Below are 12,199 nucleotides of genomic sequence, written 5' to 3'. Positions count from 1 at the left end.
GTGAAACTGAGCATACAAACAAAAGGCGTCATACATAGGCAGAACACCCGAAAATAAACACCCTATAAAACACCGTTGAGGACAATACCCACCAAAATTCACGTCACCACCTAAAACAAACTCCTTCACGAAAACGACACGATAAAAACGATATCCAACACCGCCCATCGTCACTACTCACCCCAAAGAAAAGGGCATAATTTTAATTAATTTTTGAAATATAATAATAACAACTTAAAATACAACAAGAACATCCCAAACTTACTTTAAATTTTTTATATTAACAAGCATGACATAGAGGGATGAGATTATTTAGTCGCTCCAACAAATTCAACTATTTTCTCTCAATTTACACTTGAATTGATCAATACCACACAAATGCAATGATCCATAGATGAGAAATATGTTTATCTATCATAACATTCAGGATGTATCTCAATATGTAGCTCTATGGACGCAATAGAATTTGATAGCATATCTAAAGGAATCACGTGGTTCGTGCGTCCCGGTCCTACCGCAGAATCGAAAAGCTAAAACCATTTCTAGCCACAAATTCAACCAACTTTTACTCATACTATACTACAGCCACACACGCACATTTTTGGGCCACATCACAGCCACGAACTTGTTTTTTATTGCGCAATAATAGTATAAAAAAGTGCATACATAATTGATTTATAAAGTTATTGTTGGTCCCTCAAAAAAAAAAAGTTATTGTTGGCTATTTGTTTGTGAAATCACTTTGTTCTAGCATCATCATGAAAGATGTATGATGATGCATGTAAATCCAAATAATTTTATATTGTCCAAACAAAATTTCCATGAGATCAAATATTTTTTTTAAAAATGAAATTATGTTTTTCATTGATTCACTAATCACCACCAAGCATAACTTTCATGATCATATGATGATTGAATTCTACAAATGCCTTGCTGGTCGGTTAACAACAAAATCTAAATAAGATTTTTGTTTTTCTTATACAGCATATACTTTATTTAGAGATATAATCCAGGTACAACACTCACATATGGAATCCTCAATAAACTAAAATATTATCAAGCAACATAACACTTTAGTGATTCGCTTTCACAACAAAAGCTCAAATTTATTCAAGGTTAACACTGATAACTAGGGCTGGAAATGAGTCGAGTCGAACCGAACTCGTCTGAGCTCGACTCGACTCGATAAGAATTGGTTCGGCTCGAAACTCGACTCGAGTTCGACACGAGCCATTTTTTTAACTCGAGTTCGGCTCGTTTAAAGTTCACGAACAACTCGGTTCGGCTCGTTAGGTTCAACTCGTTGGTCGATTAACATCATTCAAAAGTTTTTTTTGTATTTATCGTCCATATCTTGACCTTTTACTTTATTTGAAAAAAAAAACAAAAATTGAACTAAAATAAAACTAAAGAACATGTTTGTTTTAAGACTACAAAGAAATAAAATTGTAGTCATTTATAATTAAAACAACTGTAACTGTAGCTTACTATACTGTACATGCAGCGCTATTATTTTATAACCACTCCCTCTCACTATTGTTTTTAAACTCCCCGATGTGGGACTAATTGTAATACACATATTTTAGTTAAAATCCTGCAAAAGTATGTTACTTACCCCATTTGCTTCTTTTTTTTTAATATTATTTCTCTTTTTTTTTAATATTATTTCTCTTTTATTATTAGAGGAAGCTTGCAATAAATTACATGTTGAATATTGAATATTTAATCTTGTACTTTATTAATTTTTACTAAACTAATATAGATATTATCGAAAAAATATTTATATTATTGATTATCGAGCCAACTCATGAACCAACCGAGTCGAACTATATACAGCTCAAGTTCAGCTCATTTATTTACCGAACTTAATTTTTAGCCCAAGTTCAGCTCATTTGGTTCATGAACCAAGTTCAATGAGTTAATTATCGAATCGAGTTACGAACTATTGTCGAGTTGTTCGGTTCATTGCCAACCCTACTGATAACATAACACTTTTTTTTAAGGAACTGATAACATAACACTTTATTGATTCGCTTTCACAAAGGCTCAAATTTATTTAAGGTTAACAGGAAACATAACACTGATAACATAAAATATAAGACCGAAGTACTAATATATCTCCTTCACTTCCTCCTCGTTCTCATCCTCACTCCAGCAACATTTCAGAGTAGACCTTGGAGATGTGCAGCCATCATTTCGAACAAAGGTACGGTACACGACTGCACCATCTTCACCAAGTACTTCATTGATCCTCTCTCCACAGTTGTATCCTTTAACCTCCAAAGGAAATTTGTCAAGTTTTTCGCCATTTGTATCAATGTGCAATGCAACAGAAAACTCAGCTGGATAGAAACATGCTAAAACCCTTCCAACAAGTTCGTTCAGAGATTTCTCTTCAAAGTTATAACCTACTGCTTCAAAGCTTGCATAACTGAATCCATCTTCTGGGGTGACATGGATAGTGGATATTGCACTTCCTTCAATTCCGTTCATTGAGTACCCGCAGGGTTCAAATTCAAAATCACATATGTCAGATTTTGGAAGGATCTTCCTGATTCCAGAATTCTTAGTCATCAAACCTGCTGAAGATGCATCTGTCTTGAAAAAGACCGATGCCTTTTCTTTATCTAGACCAGTCATGCACATTTCAAGGCCATAGACAGCTTCCGGTGAAGCTTCTAGCTTAGCACTAGCAGAGTAAATGTGCCAAATTTGTGACTTATCAGCATCACCCATCATGTAAGCTTGGCTACCGGAACCCAGTTTGCCAAAATAGCTGTCAAGAACAGCAACTTCCTCGGAAAAGCTACGATGAGGGAATGATTGAGCTCCAGGGAAAATGAAGCTTCCGCGAGTGTATCTCACCGACTTCACAGCAATGTTAAGACCATCAGCAAGCTTAAGAATGGCAGGGATTGACAGAAGCAACTTGGTAGTCCCACAGGTTTTGATTATAAGTTTGTAAGCATAAATGAATAAGCTTGACTCGGAAAGAACATATGAATCGACATAATCATTAGATAGTGAGTCAACAATGGTGCATTCTGCTGGTTTTAGAATCTCATCAATTTGGTCTTTGGACAATGCCCGGAGGCCTAATCCGGCAGGATCAGAGAAAACGCCATTCTCAAAAAAGGTTATCTCAAGCCTCTTTTCATATCCTTCAAAACCAATAGCTGAGTTTGTCATGGTCATCTTGACTCAAAGGGGAAAATAATTTTTGTTGTTTGTAGAGAAAGGAAACCAGGGTTGAAGAAAAAGCAAAGAGGAGGGAGGACAAGAAAAAGGAGAGGAGTAAACTTAGAATAATTTTGCAAAATGATAAACCTAAGAACTATATCACAACCCAAAAAATCTCAGGATGGTTTGCGGGTGCACTGCATAATAAATAAAAAAGGGTGTTAAAAACTAAAGGCAAATCAATCAATCTTACAATGTTGACATTAATCAAAGGAATTGAAATTGAAATGAGAAATTACGTTTGAGTAATCAGGTGATTTGAATTTTTCTACTCCACCGTTAGGTCGAACGTCTTCAATGATGTATCCGAGGGGAGCTTCGTACAAAAAGGAGGATTTACTACTGCTAGACTTCTTCTTACCACCTTTTGACTCCATTACCTCATTCACACTTTCCTGGAAAAAAGAATAAATCAAAATGTGAAACACAAAAATAAGCCAATAATTGCAATGAAATCATGATTTCTGGGCTACTTTTTGTGGTAGATAACAAAAATAATAATTAAATCACGAAGGAATAATTGGAAATGGAATTGGAAATCATAAGAACTTCAACATGTTACATGAAAATGAAACAATTTAACATGAATTGTTACAAATGCAATTGAAAGTTAACACAGCAGCTATGCAACCAAATCCGGGTGATATTTTTATTCATAGAATAATAAATCAACACAAAATGTCTATGTAAAATAAAACAAAATTCAATATGCCACACGAAATAATGTTTTGTTAACAACACATACATCAATGTTGGAAAATAAACAGATTCTTAACAATAGTTTCAGACGATGTTCAGAAATTATGATAAATACTGAGACTTCAGAAATTATCATAAATTTTGGAGAAACATATGATTGAGTTTTATATAATTAATTTTAGTAATCAAAAGCTTTCAGATTTTAAAAACAGGTTGGGTCAACCATTAAATTAACTGCTTTTCACAAAAATTCATCAAATGGTATCATTTCATTAATTCATTCAGAAATTGAATCATATTTCTTCGTCCTAAAACCATAAACAATAACCTAAAAAATACACAAAATTGAAAATAAAATTCATTCAGAAATTGAATCATATTTCTACGTCCTAAGATTACAGAAAATAAAAGCGTGTGATACTTACAGTTTGTAAACAATTGGAGACCGATTGAAGATTCTAGATTTCCCTTTAATGAATCAGAATTCTGAATTATGACCTAAATCGAACAATATCAAAGACAGAAAAATAATCAAAACATTGAAATCGCAATTGAGAAAAAACACATAAGGAAAATCGCAATGCACTTACAGAGAATCAAGAAAAACTGAGGAGCGAAAGAAAACCAACGGAAAGAAAGAACGAAGAGAGAAAATTATAATTGGAATTGGTTTAAGGTTTAAGATATTGGAGTTAGAGAAGAGCGGAGTAGTTTATTTATATAGAGGCTTAGGTGAGGTTCAATTACAATAATACCCTTATTCTTTTCGTATCATTTTATCTCATTGCTTTCTGTTGTCCCATTTCTTCACGGCGTGGCACGTGACGTACCACATTCCCCTTCAAATTTGGTATAGAACTTTTTTTTTTTATAAGCTCTCAAAAAAAAAACTTTTTTTTTTATAAATAGAATTTTTTTTGAATGAAATTAATGTATCAGACAAAAAAAAATATATAATAATACTTTCCTAAAAAAATTATATATTTCACTTTTTCTTTTTGAATGAAAATAAATATATCAGACAAAATAAAATATATAATAATACTTTCCTAAAAAAAATATTATGATAATAAATACCAACAAAAATAGATATATGATAATACTAGTTCAACTTCCATAAAAAATAATAATAACAATTCAACTTCTTCATAAACATATCAGACAAAATCAAATATAAAATAATATTAAACACCAAAAAACAAAATATTCGCAGAGGGGGAATGAATTCTCTCTAATGAAATCTTTTTCATTTTTTTCAATTGTTACATACATCTACACCATTAAACATGAAATAGAAAAAGAGATATATAATATTATAAAGAAAATAGAATATTGAGTGTGTGATTGGGATGTAACAATTTAGAATATATATATATATATATATATATATATATATATCATTTTAGTTTGTTCAAAAAAATAAAACAATTTAGAAAAATGAAGAGAATTTCAAGAGAATTTATTTTCTTGTGAAGGTTTGATATGGTTGAAGAGGTTGAGGCTAGAAGAGAGTGCACCTTGCGATGAGGTGGGAGACTCACATTGATCAATAATAACAGTGGCGGAGTTCAAAAAAAAAAGGGTTTTGCTAACCAATGCCCTTAGGGCAATGGTTAAGGAATCAAAAAAGGAAATAATTGTGAAATTTCATGTAGAAAAAGTTGCTTTTTACTATTTCAATAAGTTGAATGCACAATTTCCAAGATAAAGTTACTACTTTAAGTTTCTTATCAAGTGCCCTTAGGGCACTTGTTAGCATTTCCCAAAAAAAAATCCAAATGGACCACTAAAATAAATATAATATATAAACATAAAATTAAAGTTATAATAAACATTAAGTACAAAGTTGAAGTGGTGGAGGTTGACTTTTAAAAGCTCGGATGAGTACTTAAAAAAAAAAATGAACAGGAACATATTTTACTAATCCTATAAGTTATGAAACTGTTTTTTACAATACGACTGTAAATTGTAGGCATTCTCAGTTGATAGAACAATATATTGGAGGTTTGAAACCCCCGCAAATTAGAAAGTCTATAAACAGCTAATCAACCAAGTTTAAGATGACAAAAATCATGTATGTCAATTTTGGAACCACTAAAACTTAAAACTATTGAAAAGTTGTTTAAAAATCTCACAAAATGGACATATGATTTTTTATTTTTTCGGATGAGACACTACGTCACTTTGCGGGGATTTGGATATGCCGAAAACTAAAACTATTGCAAAATGGATATATGGTTGTAGAAAAATTTATTTTTCTGAATGGATCGTGGCCCACCCCCAACCCATGAAGGACTCCGCCATTGATTAAGAATAGTTATCATGAGCATCATTTAGACATTACTATGGGGCATATGGTTTAATTGACAATAATAATGTAATGACGGGAACTGAACACCATGTCCGCCAAGGGAAATCAGTTTTATTTCGTCGAATTGTCAGGGTTTAAGGATCCCAAGCACAATTGCTAATATTAAGTACCTAGTCGGATATTTTCAACCGGAATGAATAATCGTGTCTGAAATAGTGACAACGTCTAATAAAATTGAAGAATTTAAATATATTTTATCTTTTGATTACTATTTTGGCTAAAATGCATTTTTGGTCCTTCAGAGTTTCCAAAATTAACAATTTTGGCCACTAGTTTGAAAATCACACTTTTAAGGCCCCAAATTCTATCCCAACGGTCAAGTGAAAATTTTCTTTCCAATCTTTCAGCTTCTTCCACAACCAATATTTGACATAATTAAAAAAACTATTACATAGACCTACCAACAAAAACAGGTAGTCCCAGATACCTCAGATGACTCTCAATAACCTTACTTTGAATCTAACCTCGTAACAAGATTTTACGATCACCAGGTACATTTCGGCTGAAAGAGATTTCTGATTTATCCAAATTGATAAGTTGATGAGAAATATATTGATACTCCGTCCAATCACTATTATAAGCACAAATTCACTTTTCATATTCATTGAATAATTAACGTACTTGGCACTATTATTAACCAGATACATTATTCAAGAAATATGAAAAATGAATTTTTGCTTTTATAATAGTGACAAAAGGGAGTAAGTATTAAGCATTCCTTGAATGTTCTAAGCATCTTGAATAGAACCCATACATATATGTAAAAAAATAAATGATTTATTTTTTAACACCTCAAGAAATTAGAAGTCCGGGAAAATGCTGAGCACATAAGATAAATAGTTCCCTTAACGGAGACCTCGCTGAGGACAAAACTCATCCACATACTTATCTTGTTATTGATAGTTTGGAGACCTCGCTGAGGACAAAACTCATCCACATACTTATCTTGTTATTGATAGTTTTTTAGGTTAAATATGTTTCTGCTTCTTATAAATATACCAACCTTTTGTTTTAGTCCCTCTAGATTTTTTCTTCAACTTTTAGTCCCTCAAAGATTTTTAATCTTCACTTTTGGTCCCTCCTTTTTTTTGACGAGGTCTATCCTTTTAGGTAAACTCATATGTAGAATTCATATTTTTGAATAAAATTTTGCATAAAAGTTTATAATATTAGAAATATCTCTCCCAATTTTTTTTATTTGTTAACAAAACAAGAATTTGTCCTCGTGAGCATAACTCAGTTGGTGGTCCAGGGTTCAAACCCCGGCCACCACAAAAAAAAAAAGAATTAAATATTAATTTTTAAATTTTTTGCGGTTAAAAACTTATATTTAATTCATGTTTTCTTAAAAAATTCTAAACTTTTTTGGGAGAGTTTTTTCAATATTCTACAAATTTCTGCGCAATTTCATTGAAAATTTCAAAGGCTACATATGATTTGACTTAAAAATAGGGATTAAAAGCGGTGATTGAAAATTTTATAAAGACTAAAAATCGAAGAATTTTTTAGAAAGACTAAAACAAAAAGTTGATATAGTTATAGCAACCAAAAACATATTTAACCTCAACTTTTTTAATACAACAATCAGTTGTTTTGATAGTCTTTATTTGTTATTAATTGTTTTTTATAGTTTTGTTTAATAGAGGAATTGTTTCTGGGTATTATAATTAGAGAAATGATATTTGTACAAACATTTTGTGAGAACTTTTGAACAACAATTTTTTTTGGTGTGAACCGGGCATCCTCGCACGCAACTACGAAGACTAATACTCGAGCATTGCGGGACCCAAATGTACAACAAACTCTCCCTAAGAGTTTTAACGTTGTTGCATGTCCAAGGTTGATTATGAACCGGGATGCTTGGGTAAGTTAGAAGAGATCAGTGTCATCTCATTTTTTTTTTGTGGTGGCCGAGATTTGAACCCCAGACCTTACATATATTATGCATTGTCCATATCAACTGAACTAAGCTCACGTGGACAGTGGCATCTCATCTAAACGCTCTTGGGTATATATACAAATATCATTACTAGTATGATTATTATATATTTTATTTTGTCTCATACATTTATAATTATTTCATTTATAAATTATAAAGTAGCATAAAAAATAAAGTAACATAAAAAACAGATTCTATACCAAATTTGAAGGAGAAGGGACGTGGCAAAGCGATATGATCAATTCAAAAGATACCAAAAATATAAGGGTATTATTGTCATTGAACTTCACCTCAGCCCCTATATAAACCACCCCTCTCCTCACATCGTAACAACCCAAATCAATTCCAATCTCCGAAACCTAATTCTCTTCTCTTCCATCGCTCTTTCTCTCCGATTCTCTCTTTCGGTCCTCAATTTCCTTCATTTCTGTAAGTGCATTTCGATTCCTTTATGTATTCTTTTCAATTGTTTTTTTTTATTTGAATGTTTGATATTTTTCCTCTGTTTTGATTTTGTTTGATTTAGGTCAAAATTCACAATCCTGATTCATTGAGAAGAAATCGATAAGCATAGATCGGTCTCCAATTGTTTAAAAACTGTGAGTATAACGCTTTCATTTTCATTTTTTTGTGCTGTTTTAGGTTATTGTTTATGGTTTTGGATGAAGAAATATGATTCAATTTCTGTATAAAAATGAGATTATTGAGATTGTTTTTTATAATTTTTTCTTTGACTCATGATTATTTTCCAATTTTTGGATAATTATGAAATCAATGATAGCTTTGAAGATTGTTTTTTGACTCATGATGATTTTTTGAAAAGCATTTGATGATTGAAACGGATCTGGGATTTATTTTTTGTTACAAAAACTCACTATTCTTATTTTTGTTGTTTTTTTATTATAAACTTTGATCAATTTACCTTTTCTTATTGTTGATTTCTGAAAAAAATGTTAATGCTGTTTATTTTCGTTACAGATACCACATAGATTTGGTTGCATAGCTTTATTTTCACATAGTTATGAACTTTTCAATCTTTTCTGTTTATTTTCATTTGGTTGCATAGGTTTATTTACACTTTCAATTGCAATGGTACTATCATTTACCAATATTGGTGTATGTTATTCAAGATGTATTATTTCAGGCTACATGTTGAATTTGTTATGATTGTCAATTTCAATTATTCTCTGATAATTTCACATATGATTTCTGCACAATTATTATTGGCATATATTACTTCATGTTACATGTTGAATGTTATGATTTCACATATATTATAACATTTTGTAATCCCTGGTCTATTTTTGTGACTAACATCTTGCTTTATTCTTCTATTTGCAGTGAAGTGTGAATGAACTAATGGAGTCTAAAGGTGGTAAAAAGAAGTCTAGCAGTAGTAATTCCTCCTTTTTGTACGAAGCTCCTCTCGGTTACATCATTGAAGACGTTCGACCCAACGGTGGCGTAGAAAAATTCAAATCTGCTGATTACTCAAACGTAATTTCCCATTTCAATTTCAATTCCTTTGATTAATTTTAACATTATAGTATATAGTATAAGATTGGTTGATTTGGCTTTGTTTTTTAACACCCTTTTTTCTTTATTATGCAGTGCACCCGCAAACCATCCTGAGATTTTTTGGGTTCTGATTTAGTTTTTAGGTTTATCATTCTGCAAAATTATTCTAGTGTCCTCCTCTCCTTTTTCTTGTCCTCCCTCCTCTTTGCTTTTTTCTTCAACATTTGTTCCCTTTCTCTACAAACAACAAAAATTGTTTTTTCCTTTGAGTCAAGATGACCATGACAAACTCAGCTATCGGTTTTGAAGGCTATGAAAAGAGGCTCGAGATAACTTTTTTCGAAAATGGTGTTTTCTCTGACCCTGCTGGATTAGGCCTCCGAGCATTGTCCAAAGACCAAATTGACGAGATTCTGAAACCAGCAGAATGCACCATTGTTGACTCACTATCTAATGATTATGTTGATTCATATGTCCTATCCGAGTCAAGCTTATTCATCTATGCGTACAAACTTATCATCAAAACCTGCGGGACTACGAAATTGCTTCTGTCTATCCCTGCAATTCTTAAGCTTGCCGATGGTCTTAACATTGCTGTGAAATCGGTGAGATACACTCGCGGAAGCTTCATCTTTCCTGGAGCTCAATCCTTCCCTCATCGAAGCTTTTCCGTGGAAGTTGCTGTTCTTGACAGCTATTTTGGCAAACTAGGTTCCGGTAGCCAAGCTTACATGATGGGTGATGCTGATAAGTCACAAATTTGGCACATTTACTCTGCTAGTGCTAAGCTAGACGCTTCACCGGAAGCTGTCTATGGCCTTGAAATGTGCATGACTGGTTTAGATAAAGAAAAGGCATCAGTGTTTTTCAAGACAGAAGAATCTTCAGCAGGTTTGATGACTAAGAATTCTGGAATCAGGAAGATCCTTCCAAAATCTGACATATGTGACTTCGAATTTGAACCTTGCGGGTACTCAATGAACGGAATTGAAGATAGTGCAATATCCACTATCCACGTCACCCCTGAAGATGGATTCAGTTATGCAAGCTTTGAAGCAGTGGGTTATAACTTTGAAGAGAAATCTCTGAATGAACTTGTTGGAAGGGTTTTAGCATGTTTCTATCCAGCTGAGTTTTCTGTTGCATTGCACATTGATACAAATGGTGAAAAACTTGACAAATTTCCTTTGGAGGTTAAAGGATACAACTGTGGAGAGAGGATCAATGAAGTACTTGGTGAAGATGGTGCAGTCGTGTACCGTACCTTTGTTCGAAATGATGGCTGCACATCTCCAAGGTCTACTCTGAAATGTTGCTGGAGTGAGGATGAGAACGAGGAGGAAGTTAAGGAGATATAATACTACTTTGGTCTTTATGTTCTGTTCTTGATTATGTTTACTGTTATCAGGGTTGTTACCTGAATAAATTTAAGCGAGTCAATAAACGTGTCGTGTTATGTTGCTTGTTACTTTTTTATTTGAGTCTTGTACCTTATTATATTTCTAAATAAATTTAATATGTATTGCTTTGAGAAATATCATTCAATCATCAAACGATGATGGCCCCATTGTTGCAAAAATAAAAGGATGAACATTGTTGCAGTGATATAAAATTAAAGTTATGCTTGATATTGATTAAAGTTATGGGAATTTTGTTAAGTCAATTTCAAATTATTCAGATTTATCAGATGGAGAAAGAGTCGAATTCAATTATGAAGATTTGTTCCGCAATAAGAGCGGAGAAAAAATTGCATAATGAAGATAGTGAAATTATGAGTCAGCTTTACAAGCATCGTATGTGGCACTTTTGATTTTAGAATCAAATAGCCAACAACATTGCAATAACTTTATAAATCAATTATTCATTCACTTTTTCTATGTGGCTGTGATGTGCCTAAAATAATAGGTATGCGGCTATAGGAGTTGTGAACTTGTGGCTAGAAATGAAATGGTGTTGGTTAATCGAATCTCCGTAGGACCAGGAAACACACTTCTTCCTTATTGGCTATAGGAATAGTATGAGAAATAAAAGTTACGTTGTGAACTTGTGGCTAGAAATGGTTTTGTTGGTTGATCGAATCTCCGTAGGACCAGGAAACACAAACCACGTGATTCCTTTAGATTAGATATGCTATCTATCAGTATCAAATTCTTTACGTCAATGCACTTAGAGCATTTTCGTGGAAGGTCTCTCTCTACATGCAAAGTACATGGCTAGGTAGTGCAAGCCAGCATTGACAACACATGTGGCTCTCCTATTTTGGCTTGGAATGTGATTCATAAGTTTAAATAATAATTCGTCAAAAAAAAAAAAAAGTTTAAATAATAAGTTTAAAAATACGTTTAAATTACGTCCGAAACAATATGTGTTATGCCTATGTTATGCCTATTAATTACTGTCTTTTAGCACACAAGTACCACGTTCTAGTGCAT

At 32.5% G+C, this 12,199-nt stretch overlaps 2 protein-coding genes across 2 annotated transcripts; one reads left to right on the top strand and one right to left on the bottom strand.

Annotated features, from left to right (window-relative positions):
- Positions 1–1,992: 1,992 nt before the first annotated feature.
- Positions 1,993–4,627, bottom strand: LOC146904685 (S-adenosylmethionine decarboxylase proenzyme-like). The gene is made up of 4 exons (XM_085723489.1): positions 4,530–4,627; positions 4,365–4,437; positions 3,480–3,635; positions 1,993–3,377 (listed from the first exon to the last, which is right to left on the bottom strand). Exon 4 carries the CDS (start codon positions 3,193–3,195, stop codon positions 2,110–2,112), a length of 1,086 nt encoding a protein of 361 aa, XP_085579615.1. The 5' UTR covers positions 3,196–3,377; positions 3,480–3,635; positions 4,365–4,437; positions 4,530–4,627; the 3' UTR covers positions 1,993–2,109.
- Positions 4,628–8,580: 3,953 nt separating this feature from the next.
- LOC146904684 (S-adenosylmethionine decarboxylase proenzyme-like) lies at positions 8,581–11,302 on the top strand. Its single transcript, XM_085723487.1, has 4 exons — positions 8,581–8,678; positions 8,776–8,848; positions 9,591–9,746; positions 9,861–11,302. The coding sequence occupies exon 4, from the start codon at positions 10,043–10,045 to the stop codon at positions 11,123–11,125; it is 1,083 nt and encodes a 360-aa protein (XP_085579613.1). The 5' UTR covers positions 8,581–8,678; positions 8,776–8,848; positions 9,591–9,746; positions 9,861–10,042; the 3' UTR covers positions 11,126–11,302.
- Positions 11,303–12,199: the final 897 nt, after the last annotated feature.

Source organism: Medicago sativa, chromosome 7 (assembly GCF_051527215.1).
Source record: "Medicago sativa cultivar Bolivia chromosome 7, Bolivia_mono, whole genome shotgun sequence".
Lineage (NCBI taxonomy): Eukaryota > Viridiplantae > Streptophyta > Magnoliopsida > Fabales > Fabaceae > Medicago > Medicago sativa.
Note: the sequence above shows the minus strand (reverse complement) of the source record. Positions and strands in the feature narration are given on the sequence as shown.

Excerpts from the sequence above, each read along its gene's own strand:
- LOC146904685 (XM_085723489.1), bottom strand. The coding sequence starts at position 3,195 with ATGACCATGACAAACTCAGCTATTGGTTTTGAAGGATATGAAAAGAGG.
- LOC146904684 (XM_085723487.1), top strand. The coding sequence starts at position 10,043 with ATGACCATGACAAACTCAGCTATCGGTTTTGAAGGCTATGAAAAGAGG.